The sequence below is a fragment of the Astatotilapia calliptera genome, chromosome 2, assembly GCF_964374335.1.
Source record: "Astatotilapia calliptera chromosome 2, fAstCal68.1, whole genome shotgun sequence".
NCBI classification, from domain to species: Eukaryota; Metazoa; Chordata; class Actinopteri; order Cichliformes; family Cichlidae; genus Astatotilapia; species Astatotilapia calliptera.
In genome coordinates, this window is record NC_137423.1 from 25,118,358 (window position 1) to 25,139,916 (window position 21,559).

The 21,559-nt window shown below is 38.6% G+C and overlaps 3 protein-coding genes across 3 annotated transcripts; 1 reads left to right on the forward strand and 2 right to left on the reverse strand.

The window, feature by feature from the left end:
* The first annotated feature begins 340 nt into the window (after positions 1-340).
* On the forward strand, positions 341-14,821 carry cdhr2 (cadherin related family member 2). Its single transcript, XM_026189498.2, has 31 exons — positions 341-691; positions 1,482-1,606; positions 1,899-1,955; positions 2,038-2,097; positions 2,201-2,340; positions 2,435-2,488; positions 2,572-2,661; positions 3,146-3,235; positions 3,327-3,449; positions 4,456-4,602; positions 4,851-4,926; positions 5,001-5,110; positions 6,012-6,227; positions 6,364-6,513; positions 6,638-6,799; positions 6,898-6,959; positions 7,045-7,288; positions 9,391-9,630; positions 9,735-9,804; positions 9,888-10,472; positions 10,562-10,636; positions 10,752-10,801; positions 10,893-11,044; positions 11,255-11,351; positions 11,451-11,539; positions 11,653-11,724; positions 11,906-12,041; positions 13,034-13,155; positions 13,241-13,354; positions 13,454-13,531; positions 13,812-14,821. Exons 3-31 carry the CDS (start codon positions 1,901-1,903, stop codon positions 13,987-13,989), a joined length of 3,837 nt encoding a protein of 1,278 aa, XP_026045283.2. The 5' UTR covers positions 341-691; positions 1,482-1,606; positions 1,899-1,900; the 3' UTR covers positions 13,990-14,821.
* gprin1 (G protein regulated inducer of neurite outgrowth 1) lies at positions 14,441-19,751 on the reverse strand. The gene is made up of 2 exons (XM_080287902.1): positions 18,484-19,751; positions 14,441-18,081 (listed from the first exon to the last, which is right to left on the reverse strand). The coding sequence occupies exon 2, from the start codon at positions 18,049-18,051 to the stop codon at positions 15,748-15,750; it is 2,304 nt and encodes a 767-aa protein (XP_080144028.1). The 5' UTR covers positions 18,052-18,081; positions 18,484-19,751; the 3' UTR covers positions 14,441-15,747.
* Positions 19,752-19,904: 153 nt separating this feature from the next.
* adirf (adipogenesis regulatory factor) lies at positions 19,905-21,266 on the reverse strand. Its single transcript, XM_080287920.1, has 3 exons — positions 21,106-21,266; positions 20,879-20,941; positions 19,905-20,437 (listed from the first exon to the last, which is right to left on the reverse strand). The coding sequence occupies exons 1-3, from the start codon at positions 21,182-21,184 to the stop codon at positions 20,334-20,336; spliced, it is 246 nt and encodes an 81-aa protein (XP_080144046.1). The 5' UTR covers positions 21,185-21,266; the 3' UTR covers positions 19,905-20,333.
* Positions 21,267-21,559: the final 293 nt, after the last annotated feature.

The window sequence follows — 21,559 nt, forward strand, 5'->3', positions numbered from 1 at the left end:
TTCTCAACACTTAATTTACTGGCATTTGTTTCAGTCACAGTGAAGATGTTGTTTTCAGTATATTGCCTCATTATGAATGAAGCCAGTGGATAAAAGAGAGCATAATCCTTTGTGTGATACCCTTTAATGAGTAGAGTAGACTGGATGGGTTGTGGAGCTTCACTGGGAAGAGCTCATTAGGGCCTGGAACTGTAGTTTCTGGATAAGGGACTGAATCTCTGATTGGTTCTGAAGGCATGGGCATTAGTAAGCCCTGGGTTTCCAAACCTAAGCAATCAGAAGAGTATTGTTGCCATGACAGCAGCACCACTCATTTAGACAAAAGGGCATTTCAGATACTTGTGGGGTTCTCGTTTGGACACTTGTGGCCCAGTATGGCTCAGTGCCATTTGTTACTGGTGAGGAGCTTGTTTCTACGCTTAAACAGCTAGCGTGAAGTCATAGTTGAGACCAGCTTCAACTGTGTGAAGTTTTTCTGTTTTACTTATTAGAAAACAGTTAAAACATTTTTTTTCTTTTTTAACAAGCAAACAAGGAAGTGGATTAAAATGCTATCATATTTGCTGGACGTCACTGGTGCATGTTAATCATTTATATTTACTGCTGCGAGACGACAATCACTAAGAGGAACAAGAGTCAAAGGTCTCATCCAGACATCAGTAAAGAAGAAGCCCTCTGTGAATGTTGGCTGGTAAGTTTGTCTTATGCATTTGGATTTATTTTTTAGAGCATTAGTATATGTATTTAGTTACTATGTAATTACTATATAATGTTTAGATAATTAAGAAAAGAAGAAGATAATAACGAACAATACGTAATATCAATCCAGTGTGTTGCTTCGAACACCTGAAACCTGAAATAAGCTGATCAGTTTTTTTGGTGTTTTTTCTTTCCTAGAACAGTAGCGAAAAAAAGTGGTAAAGCCCTTAAAACAAAGGGCTTACATATTCAAGTAAAGACTTGTTTATATGAGGTCATTCTTAATTTTTATATCTTAATTATTCAAGGTTATATATATATATATATATATATATATATATATATATATATATATATATATATATATATATATATATATATATATATATATATATATATATATATATATATATGTATATCATCATCATCAAAGTGTAAAACTGCCAACCAAATTTTTTAACAGTTGAAAATGAACTAAACTGTCTTTACATCTTTTTTTAAATGTATGTAAAATTACTTAAAGCTTAATGCAAAGTTCAATTCAATTCAATTCAATTCAATTTTATTTATATAGCGCCAAATCACAACATAAGTCGCCTCAAGGCGCTTCATAGATACAGAGAAAAACCCAACAATCATATGAAGTTCCAAAGTAGGTTTTTAAAAAATAGTCAAAATACGGTGTCCACTTTTTTAAGTTAATATAAGGGGACAGCAAAAATGTAAATGTTTGAGGTTTCATATTATAAAAAGGTTCTGCTGTGTTCTCTCTGTAAACAAAGATTTCCAGGTGTTTTCACCACCTGCTATGCCGTGAACAGTTTGGGTGTGGCTGTAATAACAATTGGCTGCTGAATTTCAGCCTACAAAAATCAGGACAAGAGCTGCGTACTACCAGCGTCATCCAGTATGTGATTCACCTTCTTATATTTCTGTTTGCATCATGACATTTAATGATTTTGTTGTTTTTCTAAAGATTAAATTTTTTTTTTGCCTCAGCTAGAATTTGCGATTAGAACTAATAACTAGTAAGGTGGTCAGTGTAAAAACCAATAACTGAACATTGTCATTATGAACCTGTTAGCATACTGATAAGTGAACTGAGCAATTGTCTTTAAGGTTTTACCATTTCATGGTGACACTAAGAACAAAAATCAAATATTTGCTACTTTTATAAAATTGTCTCTTTTGATTCGCAGGCATGGAGCGGATTGCAGGAAGCATACTGTTATTATGCCTGATCAGCCTAACTAATGGTGTGTGTTCATTTGATGTTTGATGATTCATTTTTGCTTTTCTTATCTTCATGTCAACATTTAATCTTCAAATCTTATGCAGCAAATAGAGGTCCTGAATTCACCGAACTTGTTTATGAAGTGTGTGAAGACACCCCTGTTGGTATGTTAAATTTGTTTTAACTTCTTTTTTTTTAAACATGTTTGTAATATGTCTCTTTTGCCCATTTTCTTTTAATATATGTTTCCATGTTGTTGTTCTTCAGATCAACCGGGATTTACTATAACTGCATCAGATCCAGATGGTGACATACTGACTTACACACTCATTGGGCCCAATGCTCAAAACTTCAGAGTTGAAGAATCTACAGGGGTTGTATCTGTTGCAAGGCCTCTTGATAGAGAGGTGTGGCAGACATAGAGCAGCGACCCTTTATTGGAAAAAACACAATTTCGGTTAAGCATGTGCACTTATACATTTGATCAATTCTCTCTTCTAGATTTCTCTAGGGTATTTGACACTTGAAGCTGGTGTTTCCGATGGCCCTAATTATGTAAGTGACATCTAACTTAGTAAAATTTATTTCTTTAATGCCAGTTTGTCCATTATATTCACAGAGTGCATCATGTGTTACAGAGAACCGGAGACTTAACCATAATATTACTTGATGCCAATGACAACGCACCCATCTTTCAGAGGCCTTCTTATGACACAAGTGTTCCAGAAGTAAGGCAAATATATTTAAATGAATTACTATACAAATGGTTTTGTGATTTTTTTTTCTGTCACAGCATCTTACTTGTTAGTAAATAATGTCCATTTAACCATTTCATGTTGCTGTGAGAGAAAAGCATTCTTTGGGGTTATTCTAGCTCAGGAGGGAGAGCAGGTCATCTCCTAATTGGAAGCTTACCGGTCTGATCCTTGGCTGCTTCAGGCTGCATGCCAAATATGCTAACCCCAAGTAGCTCTCTGATTCATTCATTTGAGTGTGACTGCACTGCAGCATAGGAAAAAAGTATTTGTATGAATGGGTTGCATGTTTTATAAAGTGTTTTGAGTGCTCAGATAGAGTAGAAAAGTGCTATGAAAGAAGCAGTCCATTTACCACTGGCTCATCATCAAGGAAAAAATAAACACAATCATTTGTTTACGAAGTGAATAATTTCTGTTTTTATAATTCTGTTTTGTTTTTCTGTTTTATCAACAGAATACTCCTGTAGGCACAACTTTGTTTAAAGCATCAGCCACTGATGCTGATACAGGAACTGCTGGCATTGTTACATACGCCATTGATGAAGTAAGCTTCCTTTAGGAAAACATAAAATGTAATGATATTCAATAGAGGTGTTCCATGAACCTGTAAAGCACTGTTTACCTGTTTTTTCCAGGTAATCCCAAATGATGGGTTTAGTCTGTTCAGCATTGTAAGAGAAAGTGGTGATGTCAAACTGATCAAGCCCCTGAATTATACCTCACTGAGTACTTACTATCGGCTGAAGATCAATGCCAGTGTAAGTATGATTGTTCAAGTTTAAACATGCGTTACCTTATGATACTAATATTGGTTAAAGAAAAGTGTAAATAGCAAAGGTTGCCCTAACGTTAAAGCAGCTTTGTATATTCTTGTGGTTCCTAATTTCTTAAAGGAAAAGTTTGGCATGTTGTGAATTTCCCTTCCTTGTATCTGTATCAGCCAGTCTTTTGTTCAAATGCTGCTTTTTATTTTTACATTTTAGATTGTGGATAGTAGATAAATAAATATAATTAAATACATTGTAAATCATTAAATTATAATAATTAAATAAGTACACAATTTAAGTGACCTTTAGTGTGATGGGTTGGCAGTTTTGTGACCTTTAGACCGCTACTGGTTTAACGAGAAGCACGCTAGCTGTTTCCTTCTGCTTTGGTTCTTTGACCCACTCTGGTGCTGCTGAAACATCATAATAAACAGATATATGACTGGCGCCATTTTTCTTATATAACTGTTTGATAAGAAATCGATTAGAGATGTTTCCAAAACAATTGAAACATAACTTTATATGTGTCCTCCTAAATAAACCTGCAGCTAAGAACACTAAAACAACTAACCGCTAACGTAACATAACACACGGGGGCATATTGTAACATCCAGAGTCAGATTTTTGTTTGTTAAGCAGTGAATTGCGCTGTTATTTACTCCTAATAAGAAAGTGTAAATGAAGCTAGAGCATTCAGGCATAAAAAATTATGTTGCTTTGTCAGTTTGATAAAGAGAAATGATGAATATTCACTATTAATTTAATTATGTGAAAGTCACAGTCACAAGCCTTTGCTTATTGTAACAGTGGTCATACTATTTACTTACTTTGTTTGTTTTTTATAATTTGATAGCCCTGTCAAAAGTGAATAACACATTTTCAGCATCTTTGAGTTTAGGTGTCATGTTTATCTGTTATATTTAATCTGTTTTAATGTATTCTAGATTTATCTGATCATCAAAAAAACTAAGAGATTTTTAAAAATGTTTTCTAACAGGATGGTGGAGGCAAGTGTCATGAATCTGATACAAAATACTTGTCGAGCACTGTTTATTCCTTCGTTACTGTTGAGGATGTCCCAGATCTTGACCCTCAGTTCATCGGCGTTCCCTATGTTGGAAGTGTTAGAGAGCATTCACCTGTGGTGAGTGCTGCTAAACCTGACCAATGATTTCAAAGAATTATTGTAAGGCAAACAAAGATTTTTCTGATAGTACAATATATGACCCAGTGTATACAAAGACTTTGACAACTTTTTGTTACAGTTTGTTTGTTACTATTACCACACTTCTGTGGTAATAGAAGGCACTGAGCCTGCTTTGAGTTGACATATTTTTTATAAAAGACTTTCAAATGCTTCACATTTCATAAACATTTTCTTTCCTTTGATAGGACACATCTGTGCTTAAAGTGACTGCTGTGGACCCAGACATAGGAGTCAGTGATGCAATCAGCTATAGCATTGAAGGTAAGCTACAGTATTTTTTTTGCTTTTAGCTTGTGAGTGGTAGTATAATATGTAATTTCCACATTATTTTACAGAGTCATCAGAAGCTGGCCTGTTTAAAATCTCAACCAGTGATGGTGTCATATCTGTACTGTCAGAAATTGACAGAGAAGTTATTGGTGACACTGTAACTCTGACTGTGAAGGTACATTTTTATTTCATTGTCAATTTCCTTCTCTCTGTGTGTGTTACTACAGTAAGCTTGTCCATTAGTACTAACTAAAGTTATCACATGAAGTTCATACAGATTACAGCACATTACAGTTTCACTGTGACCAAACTGAGCTTTCTCTGACATTTTTCAGTCACTCATTTTTTAGTTTTATGTATTAAGATTTAAAGGAATAACTCAACATTTTGTCAAGACTTAACACAGAACAAGACCACTCCCTAGAATCATTATGACGTATTGACCAGCAAGTATAAAATTCTCTTATCTTAATAAGACCTAGCAGCAATGAAAGGCAGGTTGAACCTCTCTGTGTAGCACCAGAAACTTCCTTAAAGACGGAGCGTCTTTAAGAACCCAAATCAAAGGTTGTTTTTACAACTCAAGCAAACATGACATAAACTGTGATAAGACCATTTTGAAGGTTGAGGAAGACAAATCTTCACAAAACTCATGAAACTAATGGTGACAATGTTTTCTCATTGTTTTGGGGGGATTTTTTTTTAAACTTTGCATAACAGTTTTTCACCAAAGTTGCACTAGTAGCAGTTTTTGAAGGTGTTTACAGTGACCTTAGAGAGCACATTCAAAATACAGATGGGAACTGGTGTGAGCAGAATGGGAGGCTGAGCTCAGGGTCGCTGAAAACAAAGAGCAGATGGTGTCATGGTGGAACCCACCATTACACAGGAGCAACTTCTCAATGATGCAAGAAAACCCCCCACAAAAACATTTATGATCTTCTTCTTTAGACCATTTAATTTAATATTATTATTATAATTAATCATAAAAAATATTGAGAAATATTAAATATATTTAATCTTTTTAACAATATCTTGAATATTGAAAAAATAAAATTCATTTTGGCCTATTTAAGGCCACTGAGTCTAAAGAAAACATCCACGGGGTTCGTGCCAGCGTCACAACAACTGTGCAGATCAACATCCTTGATGACAATGACAATAAGCCAGAGTTTTACAAGTGTGGAGACTCAGGGGACGACTGTGTAACAGCAACTGAATTCACTGGTGAGATCTTGGAGCACTCACTGGGATTTATTAACATCGGCATGACTGTCAAAGATCCCGACAAGGTAAGGAAACAGACCATTCATCATCTATAGGATGAGGTCTCCAGTCCCCCCCCCCCCCCCCCCCCCCCCCATCAATATCAGCTCTGTGTAACATTATGGATCAAACATAAAACTTTTGGGTCCTGGGATTTTACAGATTTCCAACACTCAGCTAATCTTGGATGGAGAGGACAAAGCCGTGTTTTCTGTGGAACCTCAATTTACCACTGTAGACAGCATCGTTCAGATCATGATCAGGCAGCCCGAAAATCTGGATTTTGAAAAAAAACGGCAAATGACTTTGCAGGTAAAAATGTAATTAAAATAAGCCATATATATACATACAAACCATTGCATGTGCCAATACCACTCATGTTTGTGACTTTTAAAACTCTTTACAATTCCAATGAGTTGCTCATATCATGGTGCAGGTGACTGCTGTAGATCAATATAAACCCGCCTTCAGCTCCACTGCTCAAGTCACTATAAACATCAAGGATGCCAATGACAACAGTCCAACCTTCAAACAGGACACATACAGGTTAAATGTGTCAGAGCATTCACCCATTGGGACAGAATTGGCCATAATCACCGTAAGTTCCTTGCAGTCTGAATTCTCTCTCAGACATCCGGAGCTTTTATTCTTTTGTTTCAGAAACTCTCACACGTTGTTTTGTTTTCTCTCTTTTAGGCAGATGATCCAGACACAATGGATAAAGGCAACCTGACATACAAACTTTTTCCCGACAGCATGTACGTCTTCACTTGTGGCCTGCTGCAGTAATTCTGTCTTTGTCTTGCACGCAACACCTCTCCAACAGTCTATGCTATGTTTCAGATTACCTTACTTTGACGTGGAGTCACGCACAGGCAAAGTTTATGTGAAAAGCCAAGAGCTCCTGGATCGTGAGCTCAGATCTCTGTATACAGCGACCCTACAGGCCAGAGACACAGATGGCAAGCCTGGCTCTACAGTACTGGAGATCACACTGACTGACATTAATGACAAGCCTCCAGTCATGAACAGAGATTCTTACGTGGCTTTTGTTAGAGAGGGCCAAGAGCTTGAAGTCAAAATAGAGGTAAGTTTGGCAGGGTGAGCACTAAGGACAATAGCTGTCAAATTAATTTTGATTAATTTATTTTTTTCATTTTGGGGGGGAAAACAGCAGCAGCAGGTGGTGGTGGTGGGGCTATCAAATAATAGTGTAGTATAGTCTTTATATGCATTAATAAAGGCATCCCCATTGGCTGGCAGGAATTAACTGCTTAAAGGCAATGACTTCAATTCCATTCCATTCAATTCAACTTTATTTATATAGCACCAAATCACAACAACAGTTGCCTCAAGACTTCTCATACATACATTTACTTATCACTTCTACTTTGAAGAGCCTAGAAGACATGAACACAAATAACAGGTTTCATGTTGCTGAAAAATGAAAAGCGCTTTATTGTGCATGTTAATGTTGGTAGGCAGAGACAGCAAAAAGTTCATGAGGCTGCAGCTATGGTCATAATTTTCAAAGTGAAGGGTTTATATGGAACAACAGTCACACTGTTAGAAAAAACATCTTTAAAAAAACAGTAATATTCCGGCAGCTGGGCGCCAAAAAACAATACCATAAAATAACAGAAAATAACTTACTCATAAAAATACGGTTATTTCCAGTAATGAAAATACAATTTGTTGCCCTAATTTTACATGGGATTTTGCTTTTTTCAAGTGCTTTTAAACATTAAATTAGGAACAATTTAATGTGATTAAACAATGAAATTACCTATAAACAAGGTCAATGAATGCGGCAATATGAATAATGATACTTAAATGTACAGAAATATACAGTTAAGAGTTGGTTTAAATAATAATGGATTGCATTCATATAGTGCATTTTGAAACCCTCAAAGCGCTTTACAATTCCACTTTATAATTCCCCTCTGGCCATCACCAGTAGGTGGTAGGTGAAGTTTCTTGCCCAAGGACACAATGACCGAGAGTGTCTGAGCCGGGGCTCGAACCGGCAACCTTCTGATTACAAGGCGAACTGCCAACTTTCTAAAAAAAGTTTATAAGAATAATTTTATATATTTTTCCATAGCATTACATTTGAATTTAACAGTCCAATCTTTCAAATAACGGACAAATATTTGTGAATGTATTTTAACAATCTAAATATGCATATGTACAGACAAATACATTTAAAAAACAAGAAAATTATGTTTTATTACATTACAGTAATTTTACGTTAATTTACATTTGAAATGTGAAATCACAGTCTATTGATGCAGATTTAATGATATTCTAGAAGAACAGTACAAAACTGTAAAATACACAGTAAAATACTTTTATATTAGGATTTTTTTTTTTACAGTGCATTGTATCTGACCTTAAACTCTTAGTTCAGAGCTTTTTAATAACATATATATATTTTTAAAATCTGCTAAATTCCATTAAAATTAAGAAATATGGATTTAGCATATGTATAAGAGTCTAGTGAAGTCTGATCCAAACATACATTTCTGGAGAAATTTGCATCACCCAATATCATGGCCTGTCATGTGACATGAATAAAGTGTGTAGCCAGGACTAAAATATTATTTTAAAAAAACTTTCCAAGAAATTGACAGGGAGTTATAATTTTCAAATGCATACACAGTCAAAACATGTCATCATAAATATGAAACATCACTTTTAATTTAAAATAATTTAAATGTGACTGAAATAAATGATTAATTATTAAGGAAAATATGCTTGGTATAAACTAGATGTATACCAATCAGGTACATTTCATTTGACCAGATTCCAATAAATGTTTTACACTGTTTTACACAATGTAACAACATTACATCAAAAATGTACATTTAATCAAATGACTTAACCCTGTCAAGGCTGATCCATGAAATCATTTCCAGAAAATTGTATTTTTTTGAAACTGGAATGTTTGTTGGACCTTCTGACAAATTATATTAAAAAAGAAATTACATTTCAGGTTACATATATGAGGTTTTGGTCAATATTGTACTTTTGTAGCCTTAAAAGTTTATACGATACATGGCATTACTGGATTAAATTCAGCATTTGGCCATAAATTTTGTTTTCAGGCTTTATTGCATTTTTGCAGTATCAGCAAAGAAAATCATCTTCCTAAAAGTGTCTCTTCTGATGTTTCTCTGCTTTGGACAGGCTACTGATGGAGATGAGCCCAATACTCCAAACAGCCAAATTGTGTATGGTATCGTGTCAAGCACATACAGTAAGAACTTCACTATAGACCCTGAAACCGGTGTTTTGACAAACCATGTTGAACTGGATCGTGAGGCCCTGGATCCAATGCTGGAAGGGGAGATTAAACTTGTAGTGACTGCTACAGACCAGGGTGAACCCCCGCTATCCACCAATGTCACAGTTACCATCAATGTACAGGTAGGTATTTTAGCAAGTTGACAGTACCAAGTTACAAGAGATGGTATAAATGCTGGTACAGCTGATGACTGCCAGTGTTTCTTCTTCTTTATGATCCATTTCAGGACATCAATGATAACACGCCAACAATTTTTGCCCCATCTTACAAATTCTCTGTTAAAGAAGGAGAAAAAGGCAAGTATTTCACACCGCAAAATGTTTTAAGTGTTTACAACTTAACTTGTCAGGGTTTTAATTCATATTTATCATTCATTTAGGTGCATTTGTTGGCTCTGTTGAAGCTGAGGATTTGGACCAAACAGCAGAGTTTAATCGCATCTCTTTCAGCATTGTCGATGGGAGCTTTGGGAACTTCATCATTCGAACCTTCGCTGCCACAAGAGGTTTCATGGGAAACATCACTGTGGACCCAGACATTGAGCTGGACTATGAGAAAGGCCCCAAAAAGTTTAATATGAGGGTAGAGGCAGCAGATCTGGAGTCAAATAAAGCTACAGTGATGGTGGACGTAGATGTACTTGATGTAAATGATGAGCGACCTGAGTTCACGCCAATAGCATCTATGACAGTGAAGGAGAACACCACAGTAGTGGAAGCTGTTGGGAGTTTTAAAGCGGAAGATAAAGACGGGAGTCATTCTCTGGTCTTTGAGCTGGAATCCGTCAAATGCAGATGCAATAACAGCCTGGATTTCTGCGACTTGTTTGTCCTGGATCCAAACGGAGAGGTCAGGGTCAACCCTAAGTTCACGGTGGATTATGAAAAATGCGACCAGGCGATTGTAGAGGCTCAGGTGGTGGACATTAACACAGAGAAGGGATATAACAACAGCGCCACGACAGGTCAGTAATGGGTTGTTTGCTGATAATAAGAGTAAGCCATTAAAACAAACAGCTTACATAAAAGCTGGTTCACTGTCATTTCTCTTCAGGCCTAATGGTGATCAACATTGAAGACATCAATGACAATGCCCCAGAATTCATTTTCTCAGACAGTCAGGTGTTTGGTGAGTCCTCTCGTCTGCAGTACTTACCAACAGGGCCACGTTCTTTCACATATCGCCCTAAATTTTTAAAACATTATATGAGTCCAACGCTGATTTTTTTCTTCTTCTTTTATAGTTGTGGTGTCAGAAAGTGCAAGCAAAGGGACATCAGTTGCAGGGGTCACTGTGAGTACGACTGAAAAGCAAAAACACCTGACCTCATTTCGGCATGTTAACGATGCATGAAGCATGATGCTCTACTTCATGTCTTTCATAGGCTACAGATCGTGACAGTGGCATAAACAGTCAGATCGAGTTTAAAGTGACAGATGTGAAATTCCAAAACACCAACAATGAAATAAGTGACAAGGGGGCACTGTTTGAGGCTGTCACCACACAGCAAAATGACCGCTATGTTGGGATTATTCAGTGAGTACAAAATTGTCTCCTGCAGTCACAACTCAGTCTGCTCTGGTTTTTCTCACAAGTGTCGGTGTTTTTACTTTTACTTATATATTTACATTTATACTCGAGCAGGGATAATAGGAGCCCATGCACGTGTTGTTTTTTCCAAAATGATATTGTCATGGGTGCATTTTTATGGTTCTTATGGGTGTGCTTCCCTTCAACTATCCACAGATCTACACAGACACTTGATTTGACACTGAAGGGGAAGTATTTGGTAACAGTCTCTGCGACTGATCCCGGCGGCCTGTCCTCTAGCACCGTGCTGGATGTAAGTGACGTGGGATTTGCTTACCCTGTGTTGTATATTGAAAACAGGCTGTAAAACTTGCAGCACACACCAATGTTTGCATTCTTTTTATAACTGCAGATTTTCACAGTCGATGAATCCTACAAAGTCGAACTCAGGTTTGCAAATAATCAGATTGAGGTTGAAAAAAAGCTCAGTGAGATCAAGAGGTAATGTCTGAATCATTAGTAAAGACTATATCTGATCTAATCTGCTAATTTTCATTCAGTCACCACTTAAATCTACCCATTTTCTTCCCCCCGTCATCTTCTGGGACTCTTAGAGCACTTATGACTGCCACTAAGGCTGCTGTTGAAATTGTTGCTCTTAGGCCTTACAACAGTGAGACATCCAGGTAAGTTCCCTTTCATATCTCCTTGCTTACTCCTATGCTTTGTTTTTCCTCACTAGGTGGTGCAATTGCACATGTAGACAAAATGTCAATGGCAGCAACTCCAGGTTTTAGGTTTTAAACAGCTGAAATGTGTTGATTTAATTTATGTGTATGTGTGTGTGTGTTTTAATGGTTCTCTCAGGGCTACAGAGAAAACTATTGTGGTAGCTTATTTTGTCTATGCCAATGGAACGGCCCTTACCTCTGTTCAAGTGGAAATAATGCTCTCTGATGCGGAACACTTTCCTAAGCTGATAGAGCTTGGGCTAGATAACATTGTAAGTACGGTTTTATTTTTTAAACACGGCAAAAAACAACAACTATTTTTCTGCCTCTTCTTTATATCCTCTTGGTCATTTTGTCATCATTTTTTTTATTCTTCTTTTTTAATAAATTGCTGTTGGCAGTCTAATACAAAGTATTTCAGAGTCAGCACAGGGGCAGGGGATAGTTCACTGATTCTTTTCACCAAGTTCAATGTGTGCTCCAACAAGCACTCTGGCTCCACCAGCAGGTTAAATTCAGAATTGTTTCATGTGTATCACTTTTAAAAAACATGCCTAATTTTCAATAATTTAGGATTTATATTTATTAAATATTAAAAGGCATTTGATTTCCCATAAAGGTGGATCACGTGATCTTCAGAAACAGCCGTAACTACGTTGAGATTAATGACTCAGTGTATGTAACATTACAGTGTATGTAAGGGATGGTGCATTTGAATTATATTGGCTATATGGAAAAATTACTTATATTAAATTACTTTAATATCAGTGTTGACCCCCCCACCCCCCCAAAAAAACATCAATAAAAACCCAAAAAAAAATGTAACTGATTTTTTACATGTACATTTTTTCATGGAATTTTATTACGTAAGTACAATGTAAAATGCTACATTTAATGGAATCTTGTCAAATGAAGTCACATTTTTTAATTATTTGAATAAATAAACCTTTTTATAAATTTTATATATTACAGTTGCATTTTACTCAAAATTATTGCTTTGTGTATATTGAGGGTGTAAAAACAATTTTTTAATGTAGATTTAGAAAAGTAAAGTAAAATATATTTTACAGGGATAAAGACATTTAAAATCTGGTTAAAGGAGACAGCAGTAGCAATCCCTTTGGTTCATTTTACAAAACAATTAACTCCAGATTAGTAAGAGGTCTGATAAGTCTGATCAGTATTAAAGGACATGTGAAAATTGTGAGGTTAGTGTAAATATAATCTACATATGAAACTCGAAACCTGAAACCTCTGTTTTTAGGGGACTGCTCCCGAGGAAGAAAAAACGGTGGACACAGTAAAATATGTCCTGCTGGGGATTGTGGCAGGCCTTGTCATTGTACTTCTTGTCCTCACCACTTCACTCCTCTGCACTCGCAGAAAGTAAGAAAATGTGATACCTATGATTTCAAACAACTATGACCAGCAGGGAGTCTGTGTACTGACCACTCATCATTCCACCCTACAGCTACAGAAGGAAGCTTAAGGCTGCTAAAGCTGCAGAATCTGCATCCAGTATGAATTATGACAACCAGAAAAATGGTCTTATGCTACCTGGAACCAACAAGTACACTATGGAAGGGTGAGGAGACAAAACCTTATTCAGATAAATGAAATAGGCAATGGTATGAAACCTAATGTATAAGTTTGCCTTCTAACATGTGTCACTTCTCTCTGATAGTGCTAATCCTGTGCTCAACCTGAACATCGACACAACCATCGAGTTAGAAGAGAGCAGCTCTGATGATGACAAACACAGGTAAAACAAAAACAACAAGGAAACAAAGAACCCTGTCTGTAAATCGGTCCACTGCCTACAGAGAGCAGTTACTGGCTTGATCAACACAGTTTGATAAGGTGGCTCACGGTGAAACGCAGCTGCGCTCACCACTCTGTAGCTGTGCCCACTACAGCATGTTGTGACAGAGCTGGCTCTGTGCTTCCAGCAATGCCATGTGATTGTTGTTTTTAAATCAAAAACCTTGAAATGATCATTTGTTCATATTGTCTCCCTCTTTCTCTTTGTTTTTCCACCAAAGCCATCTAAGCTTCAACTCCGACGACTCTGACTTGGAAAGTGCTCGACATCCGAAAGAGGATCCACCAGGGTACACTGAGCCTTTGCATGAAGCACTGACCCTGGCTGACCAAAACCAAAGCACTGACAACCCCCTCATGGGGTACAGCAACCCTGTATTTGACACCACAGATTTGTAATGTAAATAGTGAAGGCCAGATGCCTCAGCTAGACAAATGTAGCTTCTTTGTAATCAGGCATACCAAATCAAACTTATTATATAGTTCTTGATGAAGACTTCATCTTCAAATAGCCATTTCTGTATTACAGATTTAACTTTGAAGCCTAAACACCCTTTACAAGCATAAAACTGAACCAAAAGGGGGATCCTATTTTGTGAAAAAGATCTAATTGTATAAAAGTGTAATGATTTCAAAGACCTTATTCCAATCCAGTCAGAGAGCTGAAGTATGCGAACTGCTTGTTTGCTGTAGCCTCATAGTTTGTACATAGGTATGAAAGTGAAATCAATATCGATGGCCTAAAAATATCAAACTCTTCCTTTATCTTTCTGTAGAGACAGTTTCAATCCATGCAGTATAAAAAAATGAATAGCAGCAGTGGTTAAACACACAAACTTCTTGCTTGATGCACATGTGAATCACTTTATTTTTGTTATTATAATAAGCAGTGGTTTAAAAAGGGTTTGAATTGCTTTTGAAAGAAACTGTTTCTTAAAGTTATACCAACACAGAAATCAAGAAAAACAGATAAATTAAAAAAAAAAGGTTTCAAAATGTCAGTGTATGAATGAAACCCTTATTTATAACTGTGTGTCTGACAAAATCTCGCTCTCTCTTTCCCTGTTTTAATTTGTCAGTGTTTGCTATGAAATTCTTGATGAAGAGAAAAAAAAAACTCATGCAGAGTGACTTCCAACAAGCAGCAGATTGAAAAGATTATTCACTGTTTACTGACACCTAAATGAATGTAACACAAGTGCAATCCATGAATAAATTCTGATCCTTTGAATGTGGACCTGAAGTTAATGCTGGTGAACACGGACATTCACTGACACTGTAACAACCGCTTGTTTAAAACACGCTTAAAATCATTGCCTTCGCATAATTTACAACAGGATCACAGATTATGGCATTAAAATACTGTGAGCACTCATGACTAAAAATACCCTGATATCAGGAGTCATTACTTTCCTCGAAAGGTGATTGTACGCGTCATCAGTTTTTTTGTCTTTTTTTTTTTTTTACACTTTTCACAATACAAACAAGTCAAAACACTGCCAAATCTAAAGCAATATATAAGACATACAAAAGCCTGCACTGACAGTAGAGACTCCTCTTACAAAGAGATCAAGGCAACACTTAATCGATTTAAATATCCCCCAGGCCACCAGGTCACAAATCACACTCAAAACCTGTCATTACACTATCATCTCTCTCTCTCTCTCTGTCGAAGCTTAACAAGCTTTTTAGCAACCAGGAGAAAAGCTGGTTGCCATGGCTTCACATTGTGTGAGGTGAGTGGAAAAAACAACAACAAAAAAAGCACCAACAGCTAAAATGAGTCAGTGGATGGTTTCAGCGAAAAACACTAAAGGAGGAGAGCCAGGCTGATGATGACGCTGACGCATCGCTCTCATTTCCCCAAACGTCCATCATCACTCTGTCGGTGTGTGCAGAGAGATTTGTGAATAAGATACCAATCAGCGAGGGTGGGGTGTGTGGGGGATAAAAAGAGAAATCATAATTTATGGCTGCTTTCTCAGCGGTTAATGCTTCTCGGCGCAAACTTCATATTAAATGCTTTTGTGCTTGCTTGTCTTGAGCGAAGGTGTGAATTTTGTCCTTCTTTTTCTCACACCATCGAGACGACGTCATTCAGTGGATGCACTGGATAACAACCACGTGTATCAGATCCCATGTAAACTTTCTCTCCTGTCACTCAGTGGTATGAGCTCTGGAGCAACAGTGTGGCTGCTGCATGTTCTCCATCAGCAGGCGGAAGGGGTTTCTTCTGCGTCGGCCCGCTTTCCCATCATGCTCCCCTCTTCTCCCTGCACGACCCTTACCTGAACCCCCCTGGGCTATCTCGGGGGTCAGGGGTGTAGCTGTGGGGTTGAGCGGAGGAGGCGGTGGCATGGAGGATTGCCTCTTCTGCTTCTTCACCTGCTTCTCCAGGTGTTTCTGGATGGCAGAGCCCAGCACGGCTACTTCCACCACAGCTCCATACACCTCCCACGTCATCCCCTTCTCATCCCAGCTCACCTCCTGCACTGGCTCCTCGCATTTCTCCTCATCTTTCTCCTTACAGTTGATTTCCTCCTTTGTGTTCTCTTCAACTCCCTCCACCTTTCTCTCTTGGGTTACTTTCTCCTCTTTCTCCTCCATCACCTCCTCTTTCTTTACCTCTTTCTCCTCCATTGCCTCCTCTTTCTTTACCTCTTTCTCCTCTGTCGCCTCCTCTTTCTTTTCCTCTTTCTCTTCCGTCGCCTCCTCTTTCTTTTCCTCTTTCTCCTTCTTTGCCTCCTCTTTCTTTTCCTCTTTCTCCTCTGTTGCCTCTTCTTTCTTTTCCTCTTCCTCCTCCACTATCTTCTCCTCTATGCTAGGCTCCTTCATGACCTGAGGGAAAGTCATAATCGTGGGAGTTCTCGGGGTCATGGGTGCGGTAGCGACAGAGCGAAATTCCACCTGCTGACCCACCTGCAACTCAGCATCTTTAGTCTCTGTGCCCACAGCCCCACATTTTCCAAAAGAGGTGGGGAAATAGAAGGCCTGGTCCCCCTCAGGTGGGGTCATGGGGCTGGTGGCCACAGACTGACACTGTACTACCTCCAGGCTCACCTGTGTGCGGATGTTATGGCAGCCAAAGGGAGCCGGTGATTCAGGGATGGGGGATTTTTTTGCAGAAACAACTCTCTCTTCTTCACGTGCATCTTTGTTTTCGACCTCTGACTGCTCGGATCCTGTGCATGTTTTCGGATGTTCGCTGACAGCAGCAGAAGGTACTTTAGTTTGTGGATCGTTTGTGCTCCTGTGAACACTTTCACTGAAGGACTTTCCTTCCTTCCTCTTTATATCACTGCAGCTTTCTCCAACCTCATCTTCATCTATTTTGACCATCTCCGGTTCAACAGAATAAAAAAACGACTCAGCCTCGTCCGTTTCTTCCTCCTCGTTGTTGCCATACTGGGTCACCAAGATTGTAATGTCTTGATCCATACTTCCCATCCTCTGCTGCTTACACTGCTGATTGCTACCCTCCACACTTACATGTGCGCCTATTAACTCAGCATCCACTCCATTGGTGGAACTCTCAGTCATCTCCTTTGATGTAGTAAATTTTAAAGTTTCAGTTGTTTCTGACACAGCATCTGCTGAAACTTTTTTCTCCTGCTGACCACTCTCCCTCTGCTCCTCATTCTTTTTCACTTTCTCGTCCCTTTGCACTGGCTCTCTCCCGATAACCTCTGGGAAAGCCATGCTATATGGGGATTTGGGGGTCATGGGGGATGTGGCGACAGAGCAGAACTCCACTTTCTGACCCACCTGCAACTCTGCATCTTTAGTGTCAGTGCCCACGGCTTGAGGTTTCCCAAAAGAACTTGGGAAGAAGAAGGAATGGCTGCCCTCTGGAGGAGTCATGGGGCTGGTTGCTGCCGAGCAGCACTGGACCACCTCGAGGCTCACCTGTGTGCGCATGTGGTGCTGCCCAAAAGGGGCCGGGGAGCGTGGGTCATAAGGGTCTGGAGTTGATGGCACAGCAACTGAGATTTTCTCAATTCCTGCATCTTTTCCTCTGTTGAGATTTTGATCTTCAAAGTTTTCCTCTTGAATTTCAGGTTTTCCATCTCCATCACTCAGAAACTTGATCGTCACCTTTGCATCGTTATTTGTAGCTGCTGTCGTTGTTTTATTGTGCTCTTCTGTTGCAGGCATGGCATCGATCTGTGTGCAGTTTTTAACTCGTTCAGTGTCTGTTAGGTCAGCATTGCTATAATCCCCCCCTGAAAGCACTTGATCTTTAGATATTAGGTTTTTCTCTTTCTCCTCAACAGAGCTGACATTCCCCTGTAGTGCCGGCTGATAGTCCCCTTGAGTGGTTGACTCTTGACTCCTGTACAGTTGAGGTCCTTCAGGCGCAGCAGTGCTATCTGAGCCTCCCGGACGCCCCCCATTATCCGTCTTCTCGCAAGGCTGGTGGTCCTCCGTGACACCTCTCATCTCATCCTTAAGGCTTCCCATTCTGTCTCCGCATTAAAGGGCTAGAATTACCTGCAGGAATAACACAGCAGTGTGAAAGTGTCCGCGCAGTTAATCATCGGGAACAAGCACAAGCACAAGCGGAAGATAAAAATATTCTGTCATGCGATACGAAACGAAATTGATATTATTCAGTTATTCAAATAGACACAGGAGCATCACTGCTACTACTTGATCAGAATTGTTTGCACACTTACTTTAATATCGCAGGACTATCTTTTTAAATACTTTAAAAAGAGACAAAGTCAAATCTTCATGCCCAAAAATATCTCATTATCAGCTCCTGTCTGAATTCTATTCTAGTCCATAATTACATAACACAAACAGCGTGCACATGAATTCAGAATTGTTTTCAAAATGTAACTATAAAACAAGCATGATTACAAAAGGAGATCTCAGAAAATTAGGACATACCTCAGCAGTCTAAAGTCAGGCTGAAGCCACTCCACAACTCTTCTTCAGATTTGGGTCAAACATTGCAAATCTCAGCACCGATTGCGACAAACATCTGTCCGTGCATCTCCCCCCGGTGATTGATGCTGATTGCAGTGGCTACAGGTTTGTCTCTAGAAGAATCTATCTTAGGCAATCCTCGCTCTTTAGGCTGTGGCTGTGTCTATTGAAAAGCTTCACATTTCCAGTTTCCCTGGAAACCACGGTCGGGTTTCTGGCAGTGAGTGGTAATGTAATGGCAAAATCTCTCTACAGCTCTCTAATCAGCAGTAAATCATAGTAATTAACTTCAGGTTCTCATAGAAACACAATGGCAGCTACGTGCACAGAGATAAACCTGTGAACTGGCTAATCTGGAGAAATTTTAAAGGAGGCATAAATTGGTGATAAAACTCTCACGTCATTACAAATGATCATGAGGGAGGGAGGGTGAAGTATGCAGAAGTGGGATTTCTCTTAGCAATAATGAAGCAGGGTTTTGAACTAAAACAGCAGTGTCTGTGTGTGTGTGTGTGTGTGTGTGTGTGTGTGTGTGTATGTCTGCATGTACATGTGTGCGTCAAGGCCACATTTGCCCGTTTGTTTGTTTAACAGAATCTTAAGCTTAGTAAAAAAGAAAAAAAATAAATAGATAAATGCTTAAAACATGTCCTACTTCAGGAAGACAGATGATCACAGGCTCATTACAGGACTTCCAAAAAGTCTATGCAAACTCAAAGCTTGTGGAGAACATCAGAGAGATATTAGTAACAGTGGTTGTTCTGCAGCATCTGTACATGAAAGACACAACAGAGAATTTAAGCTGAAGGAGCCTGGAAGCAGCAGCTTCGCCTCCCACACAAACAAACACTTGTAAATCACCAAGTATTTTATACTCATTCGTCATTCCCCTCCAACCTCCCTGCTTTGCGACACATATTTCTCTAGAGCCTCTCTAATTCTGCTTGCCTCTAGTGATTGAGTGGGACATTTCTTTCTTTTTTTTTTTTTTTTTGAGAATCTCTAACCGACTTGCTTGTAGCATGGCAGTGGGCTGCTGCGGCTTGGCCAGAACACCGTGTACTGACATAAGTATTCTCGCCGTTAATTCGAAGGCTGCCACAGAGTTCTGTTGCTTGGCAACCACGTAGTGGGATGCAGGGGAGGTGTGCTGCTGAGGACCAAGGTAGACGGGCTCTGATCACACTCTCATCAGGGGCCATCAGCCTGCCAAAGGCCATCTTCTCAGCAATGTGTTGGTAATAATGATGACCGTGGTGATTCACTGATGAGTGCGCTCCACAGAGCAACAAAACAGGATGCATCATAGATACCGTGCCTGCAGAGCAACTAACAGTGTTAAGTCTCCTGAGTGTGGCAGGATATCACATTTTACGAACCCGTAAGAGGTGTTGGAATTCATTTATTTCGCAAAAACAGGCAGAAAGCAAAAAAGAAAAAGAAGAAAAAAAGCACAAATGGAAAATTAGAAAAGACAGTTTATAAACATTTCTTCTGGAATGTTAGCTACGTAAAGCCATATGTCTCTTTCTCTCTATATATGTATCCATATATCTATATATCTATCTATCTATCTATCTATCTATCTATCTCTATATATATATATATATATATATATATATATATATATATATATATATATATATATATATATATATATATATATATATATATCGATAACTATAGTTTATATCTTTTTAAAAATAGTTTATATGGTTTGCATAATTCCATCCCAACAGTTTCCCCTGCCTGAAGGGGGTGATCAGACAAGTTGGCTTAACTTTCAGCTACAAGTGTCCATTCTTTAGGGATCATTTAGATTCCATTTTCTGCCCAAACTCCTTGATGGTGTCCGTGGCCTTGCCCGCAGCTTTTCCTATGGCTGCTTGAGTCTGCCTGCTGGTTTCTTCAGCAGCTTTGATAAGTCAGAGCAGAACAGAAGAGAAGTAAGCTAAGCAACAAATCCTCTAATATTCAGCTAATATTCAACTGGATAGAGTTGAATAAAAAATATTCAACTAATATTTTCACAGTGCATTCATTTGTATGATTGTCAAATATGATATTTCTCCACATTTCAAATTTTTCTAATAACCCGAGGAATTATTTCTAAAACTAATTTTAAACAATATAAAATTTGCATTTTATTCATACTGTTATAATAATTCCAATATTTCTATTTTGACTGCATTCATTTTTACAATTCATGTTTCCTTTTAACTGCTCTGCTTTTATTAGCAATTAAACATCTAATTTGGCAGTAATATGACTGACAGCTTGTGTCTGCCATCCATGCCTCAGTAAACACCAACTAATTACAGTATATGATGCTAGAAAGAATGAATGTGCGCCTTACCTTTGTTGACTGTTTCTTTGGAGGAGTCTGCCACCTGCTGCACGGCTTCCTCAGCTGCCTGCACTGGAAACGCATCACAGGTTTTTAAAGTGACTGACAGCTTTTAAACTTCATTTTACTGCAAAATCTCTTAGAAAGAAAAATAAAATGCTGTATTAATTGCAGTACAACTCTTTTGATTCCAGGTCTGATGTCGATCGTATCACCTTGTAGCCACCGGTCTGTACCTGCAGTGTCTGTGACTCCTTTAGCGGCTGAGTGGCTCGTGCTTTTCAGGCCCTCAAAGGACTTCTTGAATGATGCCATGGCTCCTGTCTTTGTCCCTGCAGCTTCCACACACCCTTCTGACCTGAGAGCGGCAGGAGCAGCTGTTTAATACCCTCGGCTTGAGCCCGGCACCACCGAGCCTGCACGTTCCAGCTGGATTAACCAAAACAAAACCCACCCAAAGAGGCACGATCAGACTGGAATCCCAAATATGGCACCATTGTGCCAATGGCCAGAGCCTACTCAGCAGATTTTACACATCCTTTAATCAAACCCCAGACAAGAGTGAGCAAAAAAGATAAACATGCGAGGGCGACGCATAATAGATTCTTATTGAGGTCAACTTTAGAAAAGATTTAAAATGCGATGAGCGATCAGCGCAGTAAATGAGTTTGCACATTATTAAACAACGCT

What these genes read in the sequence shown, in the direction of transcription:
- adirf (XM_080287920.1), bottom strand. Translation starts at nt 21,184, where the DNA reads ATGGCATCATTCAAGAAGTCCTTTGAGGGCCTGAAAAGCACGAGCCAC. An exon ending in AGGAGTCACAGACACTGCAG is followed by an intron (nt 20,942 to 21,105) that starts GTACAGACCGGT and finishes ATGCGTTTCCAG; the next exon opens with TGCAGGCAGCTGAGGAAGCC. An exon ending in CAAAGAAACAGTCAACAAAG is followed by an intron (nt 20,438 to 20,878) that starts GTAAGGCGCACA and finishes GACTTATCAAAG; the next exon opens with CTGCTGAAGAAACCAGCAGG.
- gprin1 (XM_080287902.1), bottom strand. Translation starts at nt 18,051, where the DNA reads ATGGGAAGCCTTAAGGATGAGATGAGAGGTGTCACGGAGGACCACCAG.
- cdhr2 (XM_026189498.2), top strand. Translation starts at nt 1,901, where the DNA reads ATGGAGCGGATTGCAGGAAGCATACTGTTATTATGCCTGATCAGCCTA. An exon ending in CAGTTACCATCAATGTACAG is followed by an intron (nt 9,631 to 9,734) that starts GTAGGTATTTTA and finishes GATCCATTTCAG; the next exon opens with GACATCAATGATAACACGCC. An exon ending in CGCTATGTTGGGATTATTCA is followed by an intron (nt 11,045 to 11,254) that starts GTGAGTACAAAA and finishes AACTATCCACAG; the next exon opens with ATCTACACAGACACTTGATT.